At 37.9% G+C, this 17,941-nt stretch overlaps 1 protein-coding gene across 1 annotated transcript in view; it reads right to left on the reverse strand.

Moving 5' to 3' along the window:
• Window positions 1–333: 333 nt before the first annotated feature.
• CIBAR1 (CBY1 interacting BAR domain containing 1) overlaps window positions 334–17,941 on the reverse strand; it is a 32,984-nt gene continuing 15,376 nt past the window's right edge. Inside the window, exons 6-9 of the mRNA XM_075920386.2 lie at window positions 11,868–11,972; window positions 10,228–10,341; window positions 7,077–7,196; window positions 334–1,714 (exon numbers count right to left, since the gene is read on the reverse strand). Of these exons, the coding sequence (XP_075776501.2) occupies window positions 1,610–1,714; window positions 7,077–7,196; window positions 10,228–10,341; window positions 11,868–11,972 (444 nt within the window). The 3' untranslated portion in view covers window positions 334–1,609. The remainder of the gene's footprint in view (window positions 1,715–7,076; window positions 7,197–10,227; window positions 10,342–11,867; window positions 11,973–17,941) is intronic.

Genomic DNA, 17,941 nt, shown 5'->3' on the forward strand with positions numbered 1-17,941 from the left:
TGGATTTCTTTTGAACTGCAACATGTTTTAAGAGATTCATTTGGATTTTCACCAGTGTTACATGGTAGTAAGACTCTTTTCCTCTAAACAAGTGTGTATTATGTCCTACAGCATCAACCCTTGAATATTACTTGTCAATGTAAGAGAGTGAACTAAGTGCATTTGTTTTCTCCACAGTAATTAAAACAAGTATTTTACATGTCAGAGAATCCAACTGTATTTTATTCAGTTGAGCTACTGGCTGGTTAAGATATTAATTTAGAGGGTTTTTTTTTACTTATTCCTAGATACAGGTAAGTGTTTCAATTCCAAATGACAAAGAAGAGTTGGCTTAAAAAATCTTTATTTTTTTCCATCTTAACTGCAGATTCAAATTAGTAAATACTAGAGTTTAAGATGATTAAAATACTGAAACAACTATTTGGCAGACAAACTGTCACTCCATACAATAATACTGAATACAAATTTTATCCAGGAATGAGTTTTACAAGAAATACGTAGGAAAATACTTTGAAATCTTGTATCAACTGTCCGTAACTGCTATAGTAATGAGAATTAGTAATTGACTAATATAAAAGGCAAGTATGAAAAGGTGATGAATACGAATACAATATTCTTTTATCATGAAGGCACTTTCACCTAAAAAGGAAGCTATATGAAAAGGAGAGCTCTTGGGCTACATGTGCAACAGAAAGTTTATTTAAGCGATGCAATTCTAGCTACATGATTCCAGCTTTACCCTGTGAGGGATCAACAGGAGAAACTCTCCTGTTGACTTCCCTTAATATATTCCACAAGAAGAGAACAACAGGGTCTACAGGAAAGTGATCTGTGGTTGGTTTGGCTGGCCTTAACTAGACCTGCTATATTGGCAGCTAGTTGATTGATCTCAGAGCATCAAGCTAGGCTGTAGTGTAGATGTAGCTTTGGACTAGACCCGTGCTTCTAATACAAGCCATTTACACCACTGCAGTGGTGTAAAACCATAGAACCATCTTAACTAGCTAATTGAGGCTTTTCAAGAAACAAAGGTAGAATACAGCAATTTTCTGCCTGCAACTCTGTGACAAAGGCATTGATAGGCAAGGCAGTATAGCAGGGCAACTTCTGTATTTTGCTTTGCAGCAACACAACAGCTCTTGGGTTGAGGACCGCCTGGCCTAAGTTGCACTAGTAGCTGCATTACAACCTGGCCCCAAGATTGGGTGAAATTAAGCTAGTACACAGATACAGCTCAGCTAGATCTAAGAGTGAGGATCCCTGTGTGCATTATCTCTCATTAAATATTACAGTATATCCCTTTGAATGCAATAGACAAAAATGAAGCTTGACTAAAATTAAATAGAACATATAAAAGTGTTCAATAAAAGTCTACTGAAATGTTTGCTTTTCATTTTCAGTACACTTAGTTACAATCTTCAAGACTGACTTACTGTTCAAGTAATAAATAGCCAAACAGAATTAAATGTTGCTGCCAATTTCTTGCTGCTCTGTTGTCATTTTAATGGATGACCTCAGTGAAATCTCGTAATTAACACACAAACTGTTTAGCAAAGAAAGGCCTTTCTTGTTACTGGAAAATAAAAACAACTTGGAACAGGTCTCAAAGTTATCTCTCTTCCTTTGTAGCTTCCAATTCATCCTCTTCGTCCTCTTCCTCGTCCTCCTCCTCATCTTCCTCCTCATCTTTTCTTAGCCGACTGTTAGAAATTTGCTATGAACAGAATCAAACAAGTCATACTTCTGAATGACTTTGGGGGGGAAAAAATCTCCCTATCCCAAATTCATGCAGTTTTAGGATTGAACTGGCTGTATTCAAAGAAATATCAATCTGTTTCCTGACGGGAATATAATACCATACATAAGACAATACATAATGTAAACTTCAGCTAGTTAACTGCAGAGAATGATTTTAAAATGTTGCTCATATGATAACAGTACCAGTAAAAGAAAAATTTACACTTATGAGAAAGCAGCAGTCCAAAACACCTAGATGGGTCATATCTACACTATGGCTGCTACAGCAATATGACTATAGGTGCCGTAGCTATGAAGTGCAGATTCTTCCATAGGAACTCCACTTGTTTGAAGGAACCATTCTTCCATCAACCTAATAATAAAGGATGACTCTGACTCCCTTTGTCCTGTAACTGTCAACCTAGCTGTTAAGCATAAACTAGTCTGTGGGAAATCCAAATTTGGTTCCTTGATATAGTGAGCCAGCCACGCAGCAAACACTCTGGAGGTCTTGTAAGAATTAAACAGACTCCAACCTCTTCAGTTAGCAAGAATCAGCAATGACAGGCTCCAGAGTAACATTAAAGTCTTTTCCTTGAGAGGATTACAACAAGGTACGGTCTCAAGAGCATGGTTGGGTAAGCCTTCCTTCTAGATTTTTCAAATTCATAGTTGTGGAGTTTCTGCAACCTCCCTTTTTGCACAAATTTTGGAACTCTTCTCACCCACAGTTTTCCATGCATGTATGATGTATTTCAGACCCTGCCCTCCCAGCATTAAGCTCTGTCTATACTTGCAAATTTAAAGCATATGTGGGGGCAGTGCAGTCAGGTCAAGAGCACTAGAAGAGGGCTCTCCCAGGGCATGTCTACACTAGGGGAAAAAGTAAAATTCAGATATGAAACTTCAGTATATTAATTGCATAGCTGAAGTACCTTAACTCAGCTTTTGGCGCCATCTACATTGCAGGAACTCGAAAGGAAAACACTCTCCCTTCGACTTCCCTTACTCCTCGTGAAAGCAGGACTACCAGTATAGACCCTCTCAGTTCGATTTAGCTGTCTTCACTAGAAGATTGACAGCGGCAGCTTCGACCTTCCTCTGTAGGGTAGGTGTATCCCCAAGTCCTCTACCTCCATAAGTGGAATAGGTAAGTGCACTGGGAGTGTGGCTCCCAGTACTATAGCTTGGTTTACACTGGTGCTTTACAGCTCTGTAACTTTGTACTCCAAGGAATGACTTTTCACACCCCTGAGCCAGAAAGTTGAAACACAGTAAAGTATCGTTGTAGACACAGTTATCTTGGAAGGATGAAATAAATGTCCTAACCATAACCTGCATAGAAGGCGGCTGCTGTCCAATTCTATTCTAGCTTCAGACAACCTGTACTGTCCAGTCCCCCCTTGCTCCTGTCATAAATGTTAACGGTGATTCACACTCTTACAGAAGCTGGAATCAGGCCTATAGTTAAACATACAAAGGGTGTTGGTCTGCCTGAAAATGGGGAAAAAAACCCACAACCCAAAACAGGCGCTGGTGGAGTAACAAGCAATGCAAACATTAAATCTGGTTATTTCTCTCCCTGGTTCACTTTTCTGAAAAGGTTTTCGTTCCAAGTGTCCTTTGAAACCTTTTTTTTTTTTTAAATAACCTAGCTCCATTAACTGCGTCTTGTCTCTTATCAGATAATGTTGGCAGGTCTAGACCTGATCTGTGCAGATTCAACCCACAAATCCCATCTATTTTTAAGCACTAGATGAATATGTTCTTGACTGAGTAAACTGGCATTTCTTAAAAGTTACTTTGGATAGATTTGGTTTAGGCCCTAAATTTAAAAAATGGGATTAACTTCCAATATTGCTACCCATATACTATTGAGTGAATGGAAAATTATCAGAAACATTCCTCATTTTTAGAGGCACAAGACAAGAATGCCCCATATCACCTTTTTGCTACAGCAATGTAATCACTTGCCCAATCACTCATATAATGTTAACAGAAATGGAATTACAATAGGGAACACATATCACCCTTGTGTGCAGATGTCAAGGCATGTATTACAAATCCAGCTCTCCACTACTAATTGCAAGAAGAAATCTTTGGCAAAAACTCAGGATTTAAAATAACCAGGTCAGAGGGGCTACATGTAGGTGAGGGCTCTGATTTATAGATTATAAAAGAAATATAAATATAAATGAGTAACTACATTAAAATAACTGGGAATATACATTTCTAAATGAGGGTAAGATTTATAATACTCTTAATTTTGCTCCTTTGAGTAAAAAAAAAAGACATCTAGAAAACAAACTTTGTATTTTTACCGTAATTAAGCAAATGAAAGTTGTTAAAATGAATATCTTAATTTTCCAAAGGTTCCCAGTTTTAGTCCCAGAAAGTCTTGTAGACCAATGGCAACCACTAATAAATTCATTTGCAGAAATAATCCCAGATTTAAGCAATCTATTATAAAGGTCAGGATACAAGGTAGAATTGGCTTTATAACCACACTATTAAAAAAACAAGAGAAGTGTGGAAGGGTTTATTTAGAAAACTAAAGCTAAATCCATATCCATAGTAAACGACCTAGAAATTAACACCATTAAAAAAAGCCAGGAAGTTTTGACATTTGGGAACTTACAGGTATATCAAAATTCAGCTGTTTGGAAAAAAATATATTTAGATCACCTAGTGAAATATGACTCATGATACACCAAATTCCAGGTTTTCAACATACGCTATTAAGACTATTAAGACATTTTTCAACCCATCCCACAAAAAATGTGTTGGAAACTGAAGAACTACTCACTACATACATGAAACACAAAGATAGATGCTCCGAAATATCCTGTATAATAGACATTTTATGATTTAATCTGTGACCCGGTTTCTCCATTGGTAAAATGGGAAAACAACATCTTCCAGCAGTATTGTGAAGGTTAATAAATAAGTCAAACAGTATGCAACTGCTAATGTAATTATCATTTGGTTTTAACGGACCTTGCTTGTTAAAATTACAGTGAGATATTTGTCTTGCACAAAACAGAATAAAGCCAAAGATTATTCTTAAACATAAAATTCTGAAAGCCACTCTGTGCAGTAAGCCAGGTTTATGAAACAGGTCAGATTTCAACCAAGATCTCCAACTAAATCTCAAATATACAAAAATCTGACATAACCTTAACACTGAATTAAATGTCTAATAAAGGGGGATGGGTTCTGGAGTGGCTAGGGCAGTGTTTCTCAACTTTATTAAAGTACCCTTTTTTCAAAAATAAAATAAGTACCCCCCAGTACCTACAGTTTTCAGATGCACACATTTTTTTTTCTACCATTGCAACACATTTGTTTAAACAGCTTAACTGTAGCCCGGTGGGCGATGACATTTTTAGGTAAAAAAAGTACAAAAATAATAAAACACTGTCAAACTTAAATTCAGTTCTCTCCTAATTTCAGTTGTGTAGAGGTAACTCCCCTCTCCCCCCAGACTTCTCTTGAGTACCCTTAAGGGTACTCCTACCACTGGTTGAGAAACACTCGCATAAGGGATAGGGCAACGGTGGGCAAAAGAGCCTCTGTGGGCCGAATCCAACCCGCGGAGGCCCTGCTGCTGCCCCCGCCCCCAAGCCAGTTAGGGTCTGGATGCAGGGTAACACTGCAAAGCCTCCTCCTGCCCTGCCAGGAGTTCGTGGTGGAGAGCGAAGGAGGCTTCACAAGCTCACCCACTCCCAGGCCAATCAGGGGCACTTTTTGCGGCACTTCCTGCACTCCCCTACCCCCAGGTCGATTGTTCTGGGTGTGGGAGAGCATGCCAAGCCTCTTGGGGCCTCGGTGCCTAGTGGGAATGTGGGGCAAAGGGGCTCTCCCACCCCCAGACCATGATTGGTCTGGGGTACCCCTGCCCCCTCCCCTTTAGGCCCCGTCTCTTCCGGGGTGGCCCGGGCCTACTTCAAAAATTTTTGAAGTAGCCCCCCTGGGCAAAAATTATTGCCCACCCCTGGGATAGGGCATTTGCCTAAGGAGGACAGGGTGGTGGGTTCAGGCTCTGGTTAGACTAACAAAATGTATAGCTAACAACTCCTCCAGAAACAGTAATTAAGCATCACCGATTTAATGTATTCAGAACATTAGCTGTACTGTCTCTGTAAATACAGCAGAGGGATATAAAACAGAAAATATTTAGTATACAGCTGTGTTAATACTGTGCATATCTGAGGGTTAACTACAATTTAGTGAAATTTTTCATGATTTTTGAAAGTGTAAATATAGGAGAGCTTGAAATATCTAGAATGAGATTTAACTAGCAATTGTAATACTTTGGAGTTAATTAGCAATTTAGCAGAGTTGCTGACTCGAGTCCCACGACTTGAACTCGAGTCTGACTTAAGTTGCCAAGGTGACTCGACTTGAGACTCAACTTGGGTTCATTGTTTATGACTTGAGACTCGACTTGAGACTTGCTAATTTTGTTAAATCGACTTGGTGAATTTCTCACAACCTGCAATAATTTTCTTTGTAAGATATCTTTTCATCTTACTCTTTTTTGCCCTACTATGGTATATTTTTAGACATATTATTTCTTCCAGTGTTGTCAAGAATTTTTGCTTCTGCCATACCTCCAATTATTTGCATGACTTCACTTCTTTAATTCTTCATTGTCATCTCCCTCTTCATTTTTTTAAAATTTATTGGACACATTTTATAATGTAATATAAAAAGCTTCCTATTCTATCCATACTTGATCATTTTATTCATTATGAATTATCTATCCTTCAGTGGAATGCATTCTTGCTGCAATCATTAATACTGACAAGTCTTACTCAATTTCTGAATCTTATTCTTATACATTTACCTTTCCTAAAAAGTCACTGCCACAAAGCTAGCTCTTCTAAAATGAAGTAAATATTTTTAAATGTTTCTACAGAATTCTCCTCTACATTTTATACTTGATAATGGACAGTTTTCATTTCCTACAAAATCATTTCACAAACTTAGTCATTCTCAAATTAAGAGGAGAAAAAAAGTTTCATCTATTTTATTCTTCTATCATCCAATAGTTTATTTTTTATATTAGTTTTTAGTATTTACTATTGTATGCAAATCTTAGTATTAAGAAGGCTATAATTTCCTAGACACAAAATACAAAACAAAAATGTTCACTGAACATATCTGGAGTGAATTCTTCCCCATGTTCAGATAGCATACTTTGATATAGGCCCATTAAAGCCAGTGGAACTATGACAATTTACATCACTTTTGAATAAGCTCCTGCAATACTGTCTCTATTTTAATACATCTTCTGGAATTAATCTGGAATCTAATATTCATGTTTTCTATCTTACCTGTATCATCCCAGATGAAAATTTTGATGAGCCAGTTCTTTGAAGGGGAGACTTTGAGTTTGCACGGACTATGTCTAAACGAGATTGATAGTCTGGTGGATATAGGGAACTTCGAAAAACCTGTTCAAAGAAAAATGGCAGTAACTATAGTGCCATGATATAAATGCCACGCTGACAGCCAATATTCCCTCCAATTTTTTCTAATATGTAGAATATATTTTATGCATTGGGGCAGTGTTTCTTAAACTTTTTAAGACCGAGGAACACCAAACAATATCTTTTTTATGGGGGAACGCCAAGGATTTTTTTGTTCAGGGAAATAAAAAGCCCCCAGGGAAAAGTTGAGCCAAAAAAAAAAAATTGCCCCTTTAAGGGTGGCCATTCCCCAGGGAAATGTTGTTGACTAAAAAAATAAATAAATAAAATGTAAAAAAATTTAAAAAAAGGCATGTCCCTTTAAGGATGGCCATTTTGAATTCTGTTCTCTCCGTGGCGCACACTTTAAGAAACACTGCACTGGGGCATGTGTGGATGTGCACCACTAGTAGAAACACATGCTGGCAGCTGTGGGCACTAGGTTAATCAACTAGGAAGCACCTGAATCTCTCCAGGGTTGCTGCCCAAGAGCACAGCTTTCAGGAAACCCTGCTAACAGCTCAAGAGACTTAAGCAACGAGGAGTCCTGTGGCACCTTATAGACTAACTGAAGTGTAGGAGCATAAGCTTTCGTGGGCAAAGACCCACTTCGTCAGATACATGTAGTGGAAATTTCCAGAGGGAGGAATAAATATGCAGGCCAGGATCAGGCTGGAGATGACGAGGTGGATCCAATCAAGGAGGATGAGGCCCACTTCTAGCAGCTGATCTGGAGGTGTGAATTCCAAGAGAGCAGAAGCTGCTTCTGTAGTTAGCAAGCCATTCACAGTCTTTGTTTAATCCAGAGTTGATTGTGTCAAACTTAAAGATGAACTGTAGCTCAGCAGTTTCTCTTTGAAGTCTGGTCCTGAAGTTTTTTTGCTGCAGGATGGCTACTTTTAGATCTGCAATTGTGTGTCCAGGAAGATTGAAGTGTTCCCCTACAGGTTTTTGTATGTTGCCATTCCTAATATCAGATTTGTGTCCATTGATTCTTTTACGTAGGAACTGTCCTGTTTGGCCGATGTATATAGCAGTGGGGCATTGTTGGCACATGATGGCATATATTACGTTGGTGGATGTGCAGGAGAATGTACCAGTGACAGTATGGCTGATCTGGTTAGGTCCTGTGATGGTGTTGCTGGTGTATATATGTGGGCAGAGTTGGCACCGAGGTTTGTTGCAAGAATTGGTTCCCGAGTTCGAGTTATTGTGGTGCGGTGTGTAGTTGCTGGTGAGAATATGCTTCAGGTTGGCGGGTTGTCTGTGGGCAAGGACCGGCCTACCTCCCAAGGCCTGTGAAAGCGAGGGATCATTGTCCAGGATGGGTTGTAGATCACTAATGATGCGTTGGAGAGGTTTTAGCTGGGGACTGTAGGTGATGGCCTGTGGTGGATCCACCTCGTCATCTCCAGCCTGATCCTGGCCTGCATATTTATTCCTGCCTCTGGAAATTTCCACTACATGCATCTGACGAAGTGGGTCTTTGCCCACGAAAGCTTATGCTCCTACACTTCAGTTAGTCTATAAGGTGCCACAGGACTCCTCATTGCTTTTGCAGATTCAGACTAACACGGCTACCCCTCTGATACAAGAGACTTAAGTTCTCTAACACAAGTACAGCATCAGAGAGTGACAATACATTCTTACCCTCCAACCTTGACTTAAAAACTAACTCTGGAATGAAGAAAAAAATTCAGTCTACACTTAGTATGCTCTAAAATTAATGCTGTTCAATGTTATTTTCTGAAGTTTTTTCTATGAATTATAAATAAGTTGATCAAGTACACAGTATTGATATGTTCAGACTTCTGAAAGGTGTTTGACTTGGTACCACATGATATTTTAATTGAGAAACTAGAATCATACAAAGTAAACATAGCACACATTAAATGAATTAAAAAGTGACTAAATGATAGGGGGTCGCAACATTATAAGTAGATAGTCATCAAGCATTTGTACTGAGGTCCTACAGATAGCAATTCTTGGGCCTACATTTTTTTCAATGATCTTGAGAAAAATAAAATTACTGATAAAGTTAGCAGAAAACTCATCACAAGGCAGTCCTAAATAATGAAGAGGACAGCTCACTCATACAGACTCATCTAAGGTGGGTGCAAGCAAACAATATTTTCATTTCATTACATTTGAATACAGCCAAATGTAAGATCATACTATATAGACACAAAAAGGTAGGCTATGCTTACAGACAGTCCTACTGGATAGTCATATGAACATGAGCTCCCACTAATGCTGAAGCTAGAAGGGCTAACAACATCTCTGGAGTGGGATATCTAATAGGAGTAGGGAAGTTATATTACCTCTATTTGACAATGGTGCAACTGCTACTGGAATACTGTTGAAAAATTGAAGAAGGTTCAGAAAAGAACCATGAGTATGATTAAAGGATGGGGAAAATGTGCCTTTTAATGGCACACTCAAGAAGCATAATCTACTTATCTTATAAAATAGAGGGCTATGGGATGATTTAATTATAGTCTAACAAGTACCTACATAGGTAACAAATACTTAAATAATGGGCTCTTCAATCTAGCAGACAAAGGTATAACAAAATCCAATGGCTGGAAATTTAATCTAAACAAATTGAGAATAGAAATAAAGAGCACATTTTTAACAGAGAGTGTAATTAACTACTGAAACAATTTACCAAGCTTTGTGGTGGATTCTTTATCAATGGATAATCTGGATTGGATGTTTTTCTAAAAGAAATGCTCTAACATTCAATCACAGTTATTTGACATAAAGCAGGATCTAAGAAAGTCCTAATGACTTTGTTACTCGAGATTAGATGAAATAATAACAATGGTTTAAAAATCAGTATATGAATTTCTACCCACTTTAAAGCTCCTTTACACAGTTGTAGTAGTGTAAAAGATGCCTTAGTTAAATGAAAATCGGTCCTTTCTTTTTTATTATTATTTACTTACAAGGCCACGTTGCACACTAGATCTACAAATGTTGGCTAAGTTAGAAAATTAATGTTGATTGTTCTTACCTCTAAATCTTCATTCTCCTCAATATTGTGAATATTTTGGTAGGCAGCAGTGTAAATCTCTAAAGCTTTTCCATGGAATAGCATTTCAATAGTTATAAATTCAGAAAATATGCTCTAAAATTGAGAGAGAGGTTGTATTTGTATGCAGCTATATTATATGACAAAAGGACACTGCGGCTTCCAACACAAACTAGCACACTTGTATCATTAATATCCTATGAAAAACAGCAATACAGTTCAATGCATTTTTAAGTTTAACTTCAATTCTAGTTATTAACTCCTAAGTCTGTTGTCAGCTTGGCAAACACTATCTATCCTGTTCCCACTTAATATACCATTTTAATTCCTAGCAAACAGTTGACTAGTGACATATAAACAGGCACTGAAGAAGAAAATGAGAATTTTCTCACTAACTAAAACCTGCCTATGACAACTCTCACTAGCAGTGTTAGATTTTCAAACAGATATAGTGTTGTCTCATTTATACAGTCCCTCTCCGTTAAATGTTGCATTTTATTTCCTTAAAAATACTCTGTCAATTGCAATTTAATGACAATAATCTCCTGAAAACTTAAAATTGGTTAGGAAGAATCTTTTTATTTTACTATCTATATAGATTTTTGTTAACACATACCAGAAAACCCTGCCTTTTCTCGAATATAATTCACCACTCTCTCCAAAACTACTGAAATGACTCTTATCCATGTTACTATATATATATGTTTTATTTTGTCTTCCTCCCCTCCTTTTTTTCCTGTTTGGGCTACTTATTTAATTTTCAAATTAAAAAGAAGTAGCCCAGTTCAGTAACTTTATAGTAAAGCTGAGATGGCATTTTTAATTCCTTTTCAGTCATTTATATCCTTTTGGGTTTAAGTCTTTTATGTTTATTTTCTCAGATAAGAGGGAAATGAAGGCCTTATACACTTAATCAGAAAACACTTCTTATAATAGTAGCCGTTTTAATTCCAATAACCTAGTCAAATTCCAAGTTGAGTAGTTATATTCTGCTTCTGATAGCTGTTGCTCAGTACTGCCACTTCGTTCCACCCACAAATGCAACTATCTACTGGAGGGAATACGGCAGCTGTTTAACAGTACAGCGAGACACTAGAGGCACACCTACACAGCAGGGCAAAAGCTGAATTAAGCTATGCAACTTCAGCTACATCAATTGTGTAGCTTAAGTCAAAATAGCTTAACTCTGCTTTTGGCGCTGTCTACACAGCAGGAAGTCGAAGAAAGAACACTCTTCCTTCAACTATCCTTATTCCTTGTGAAATGAAGATTACAGGAGTCGGAGTAAGAAGTCCTCCAGCTCACCATTATTTCAAAATAATTGCTTAATACTCTTCTTTATTTCAGAATAACGTCAGTAGACATAGCCTAAATGATATTCAGGAAACATTTAACAGTGGATCCAAATGAAATGAAGAATAACTAGTTAATTTTTATATGTTATTATTTGGGTATTGAAATAGTTGTGAAAAATCACCATATTTGCACCAATTTATATTTGTGCACAGTTTACCTGAACTGGAGGTAAGCCTAGCTTTGCCAAACAAACAGCAGCTAAAATCATTTTGACAAAATGTGATGCTTTAAACTGAAATGTAAACTATATACATTTGCATGCATACCTTTATGTCCTTTATTTTCTGTTTTTCAAAATTGTCAATGGTCTCCTCCAACTGCCGACTTGTTCGAGTTGCATCCATCGAAGCTCTCTGTAGATCACTTTCAGCCTTATAAAAATAACCAAAGAGAGATTTTTTCCCCCTTAAATTAATATTTAAAAGGTTATGCACTGTGCTTTACTTTGGAAACCTTTAGACTGCCCTGACTGTGCAAGTTACAGTAATTTAGATTTTTTTGAGCGTTGGACAATAATATCACTTACACTGATTTACAGCCCTTTAGAAGAATTCTCAAAGATTTGTACAAGAATCAAAGTCAAATTTAGAAAACGTGAACAGTAATTCCTGATTTTAAAAAGTACACTATGCAAGTGAGTCTCTAAAAGCCTTTTTAAACTGGGCCAATGACTTTATATATACACACCTTATGGTGGTGAATTTTCTTGGTAAAAGAAAAACATCTGGTTCTGATATGAGTAAAAATTCTTATGGACTTATCTCTATATTGTAAGGTACTATACACTACACTAATTTTGTGTGCATTAGACAAAGTATCAGTGTCTTCATTTTGGATACTTATTCCCACAAATAACATTTAAAATTAAAGAAAACCACTACATTATTAAACAATGTTAGCATATTCAGTCTCATTCTGGGGTTTAATCTATGTATAAACAGTATATACTATTTAATTTGTAATGTGAATAGGGTATTGTGTTAGTGTACAAAGCAATTTTAGATATCTCAGGTTCAAGCTGCAGTTAAGTAACAGTACTTATTTTGACTTCAGCTTAACTCAATATTTGATTAATAATGTATGTTAAATTTTCTCCATATAGGCCAAAAACCATTTCTAGAAGAGCATATCCTTGGATAATTTAAGCACAAATTGCAAGAAATATTGTATTTGTTGCCAGTTACAGTATATCTACAAGCCTTGCATAGATATACAATACTATTGAAACACAGAATTTGTTGTGTGATCCTGAAACTAATCTGCAGATATAGATCTGTATGCCCTCACAGAGTCCTACTGAATTTAATGGGAGTTGTACAAATGCAAGGGTCCACATCCAAGGGCTTATAGATTCATTTGCAAGACTGTAATATTTTGAATAGAAACAACTTGAAACTAAGGCTACTGAGTGCCCTTGCCAAATGTGGTAGCTTTACAGTCATATTTAGCTCTTTTAAAAAATATTCTTTCCTCCTGTCAAAACAGAAAAACAAGTGGAAAACAGTAAAAATGAACACGTTGTCAAATGTAAAACCAAGACAAGGTGATAAAACAAACTAATTTATAGTTTTATACTATTCTTACGTATTCCTTTAACTATATTAAGTAAAAAATTAAGCATACATTTGTTATGTTAACTGTTAACTTTCACTTCTATTGCTACCTTGGTAACTTAGACACATCAGAAAAAGGTAAAGTGCCTTCTATTGTATATTCCTGAAGTCAACTCCATATCCTGATATACTCTGAATGCTGCTTTGAAAATGATATTGTTATGAAAGAAACAGCAACTCTGAGGACAAACAGGGTCAATTTTAAGGATGGAAGAGCACAAGGGTCAGCTTGGGTGCTATTTTACATAAGCGCCATATTGCTGTGTCACGTGGCTATTTCTTGATTGTGTTTTGTCCAGCTTTCCCACACCCCAATCCAATCTGCAGCCTCTACTGTGGGTTTTTGGTTTTTTTGCTTGAAAAATGGGAGATGTTGAAAATGTAAGCTGCCTAGGCCAGCAAAACAGCTAGGCCAGCTCCCATTTACAATGATCTATGGAATTAGTAATAAGCAAACATACACCATCTCCATCTCTCCATTTAGGCCCCAATTCAACAAAGTTCTCAGCACTATATTAATTTTAAGTATAAATAACACCCTACCTGCTCAGCAAAGCATTAAGCCTACATATTTTCCTAAATCTTCCAATAATGCACTGCAATAGATAGTTTTTGGCATATTATATTTGTCTGGTACAGTTTTGTCACTACTGATATTTAGTAAGTAGCAAATATTGCAATGTTAATTATATTACTGTCATGATAATAGACTGCTAATCTTGATCTGCTTTTAATAGATAGGTCCACATATTTTATGTATTAGTTTCTTAGGAAAAACAGTATGTTGTAATACAATAAAATACTAAAGCATGCTAATTAAAAGATTTTCTTCTGATATTTCCTCTTCAGAAACACAGCACACACCTGTGACTGAAATTATTAATAAAGGAAAATATTTTTTATGAAATTGAAAATAAAATATTTATAGTACAACTTATGTAATCTTGGGTAAAATATCAATCAATATGCTTACATAGAAATTATTTTTGTCTACAATGTCTGCCTTTCCTATATTGTGTGTATTTATGCATGAAATATTTGCTACAGCAAAAATATACAGAAGCATTGAATATTTCCTTTGGGAGCTTGTCAGAAATGTGCTATAGCAGAAACAGTTGCAAACTTCAGTATTATTTATTATCTATTAGAATATAGAAATGAATATTATTCTGCAGGTAGTCAGCAGTTGTTTAGAGGGGAGACAAGTTTTTTCAGTGTATTCCACTAATGATTGTGCAGCAGTACACTAGTTAGTTAAAAATGAGTTAGGGTAACTCATCTGCTAGAAAAAATTAATTGTTACCACATGTTTGGCATATATCCGGTGGTCATCATCAGGGTAGATAGCTGCTGGAAGTGGTACAATATTTGTATATCATGTAATATTTAATTATCAGAATCAATCTGAATAATCAAATCACAAAGGGCAAAAACTCAAAATAAAAGTATGTCATTATTTGTAGAAGAGGTTGATTTGAGAAAAGTCTACTATTTTCATGAAGTTATACAGATAAGACGACTCTGAACATTTCTGATATCTGCTTGGCTGCAGACAGAAGTCTGAAGTACACATCATATTTGTGTAATTATCTTATTGAATGCAACACATATAAACTACTTATAAAAGGTAATGACTTTTAGAAGAGCTGTAGAATGTCTTCTATGAACATATGTGAATAATGAAGAATAGATTGATAACCCTCCATATAATTACAGGCTACTGAATATCTAGTACAACAACTCAAAAAAAAAAAACCACAATAATTTTCAGATAGTTGAAACATTCCTAATTCTCCCTTAGAATCTGTTTGAAATGTTTGATATTTTGTTGTCACACTGAGCACTGTCACAATTCCATCAGAGCACACCCCATTTTCCCTAGCGCATATGCATTTCATTGTTGCACAAGCACTCTCACATATTCCTGCATATAGATGAGGGTAACTTCTAGAAGAGGTAGCAGCACCATCATGTTAGGAACAAGATGCTCTGAGCTATCACCCTCCATTTCTGATAGGGGACACTTGAAAATACAGGTTGAACTTCTATAATCTAGACCTCCCTTGTCAGGTAACATCTGTAGCCTGGCAATTGTGGATGAGCAAGGGCTGGAGCACTGACAAGGAGAAGATGAAGCCCTGCACTCAGCAACTCCTTTCCTCTGCCCTCCCAGAACACTGCAAATAGCTGATTTGTGGTGTTGAAGCTTAGCATGTTTCAGTTGCTACCTGAAGGAGTCCATTCGTGGCAATTTCTCACTTGTTTTATTCTTAGCAAACATTATCCAGAGATGGTTTGCTTATCACAGTACAATAAACACATCAGTAAGGCACAGACAGACTATCTCTGAGCTGGACTGATCCCAAGATGAGTGAACTCAGGGCCGGCTTTAGGCCGATTCCCCCGAATCGGGCCCTGCGGCCTAAAGCCATGGTCACCAACCGGTCGATCGTGATTGACCGCAAGCCTCGACCAGTCGATCGCAAGGCATTCGGGCCCCCCCACTCTCCATTTTTCCCCCGCCCCACTACCTATCTCCAGCATAGTGCTGGCTTCCCACGGGGTGGACGGAAGTCCTGCCTGCAGCTTCGCGCCACTTCCAGGGGCGGAAGTGTGCTGGCTGCTCCCTTCCCACAGTCTGTGGCATGCTGCAGGAGGGGGCATTAGCCCCGGAGGAGGAGTGTGGCAGCTTCCCTGCACCGTGGGGGGAGAGGAGGGGGTCGGCTCCGGGGCAGGCACGCGCAGGGGTTTGGCCCCAGGGCAGGCAGGACATGACTCTGCCCTGTAGCTAGGGAGTTAAAGGGGCTGTGACTCGTGTCTGTGCAGGGTGCGGGGTTTTTTTTTTGCTGAACAAAAAATCCTGGCTGCCGGGTCCCCGTAGAAACTGCTCGAATTAGGCCCTGCACTTCCTAAAGCCAGCCCTGAGTGAACTATGGGTACTCCTGAATCAGAATTACATTATGCTATATTATGAAACATATCCATTCCCAGCTCCACAGCCTCTTTATGCATGGGAATGAATATATTCCTTTTGTGAACACCACTTTTGAAATAGAATTCATTTCCCCTAAGAACACAGCAATATCTTGGCAACACAGATGCAACAACTAGATATAAACTTCACATTAGCGCCTTATTTGCTTTGCATGAACAACGTCCAACAACGTGTTTATCTGATTCCTTGTGATCTGCCTTGAGTTCTGGTAGTATTGCAAAATGGTTGTCAGACTCCACTTTTACTGCTTGTAAGATGCCATGAAACCTACCAAGCAAGGTATACTTCACAACCAGGTAACAAGCTGTATTAATACTTAATAATTCAGTCACTGAGAAGAAAGCCTGTAATTTCTGATTTATTCTTTGAATGTCTTTAAGCATTGGTTTGGAAATGGTACTAACGGAGCGGGGTTTCAAACTTCTTGCATTTGTATATTTCCCCCTGAGGTTTCTCTCACCAGATGACTGATTCTTCATCTGCATACTTGTCACCAACAAAAGCAGTGTCTTGACATTTTAATCAAAGGATACAGTTCAGCAGCTGATCAAACCGTCCCAATTTTACACTTGGTAGTATCAGTGCACACCATCTGCAAAAACATGAGGTCAACAAATAGCTAATGTTGATTCAAAAGCTGACAGTAGCTCAGCCACTGACTTTTCTAGATGGTGAATTGCTTTTTTGGGTCTTTCTTAGAGATTTATGCAAATTGAAGAAGGAAATTGGGAGCACTTCCAGCCAATGTGCCTGCTAATCTTTCCCATCCACATGTGGCTTTTTCCCATCCAAGGGTGAAATAAATTTTTGTGCGCACCATCAGTAGATGCAAAAAACTGAGCTGTGGGTATTTAGCTCACGCCTGAGCAGCTGCTCCTGTGCACAGCTTACAGCAATGGTGGGCAATCTGCAGCTCAAGGGCTGCATGCAGCCCATCAGGGTTCTATGTGTGGTCCACGAGCCATTTTGTTTACTGTTTCCCACATACAGGGTTGCCAGATTCCATTGTTTTTTGTCCATAGTTTTTCCTACCAATATCACTAAAGTGACATGCACATAAAGCAAGGGCAAGTTAAGTGAGGTGCATGCTGATTGCACAAAACACTGATTGTGAGAGCTGTATGCTCCCTCTTCATCCAATCAAAGCACTGCTATGGTTCAATCAGCACACCCCAAAAAATGTACTACACAAAGCAGTTAGCAGAACTACCTTATTCCAGGAAACCGTCTTGGTTCCAACAATTTTGTGGCCCACTCATAAGCCCAGGTTGCCTATTTCTGGCTCACAGGGAACATTGGTGCCAGCTCATAGTTCACCACACACTTGATATCAACATCTCTGGACTTGGCAAGTGCTGCTAGCTTGCTGAATATCTGACCATCAATAGTTCTTGTTTGTGCTGTCCTGCTGCTGCTTGATTGGTTTGTTGCGATTACCAAATGATCTGAGATTATATCTTTTTATGGGATCAAAGAGGCCTACTTCACCTTCTTGCACTCAATGCGTTAAAAACTAATTCTTTTACTCTATTCTCTTATTATGTACAAACTTTCAGCAGTTTCTGGTGGAGCCACAGTAGATATTGCAATGTACACAAGGAGCTGTCTGTTGTGTAGGCTTGTTCCAGGTTGAGTGCTAAAAGAATGTGCCATTCTTTTAGTCATGTTTGTAATATCTTGGACATTTTCATTAGCAACCATGCATTCTGTAGTTGTTTCTTTATGGAGACCT

Source organism: Pelodiscus sinensis, chromosome 2 (assembly GCF_052426305.1).
Source record: "Pelodiscus sinensis isolate ZL-2025 chromosome 2, ASM5242630v1, whole genome shotgun sequence".
Taxonomy (NCBI): Eukaryota; Metazoa; Chordata; order Testudines; family Trionychidae; genus Pelodiscus; species Pelodiscus sinensis.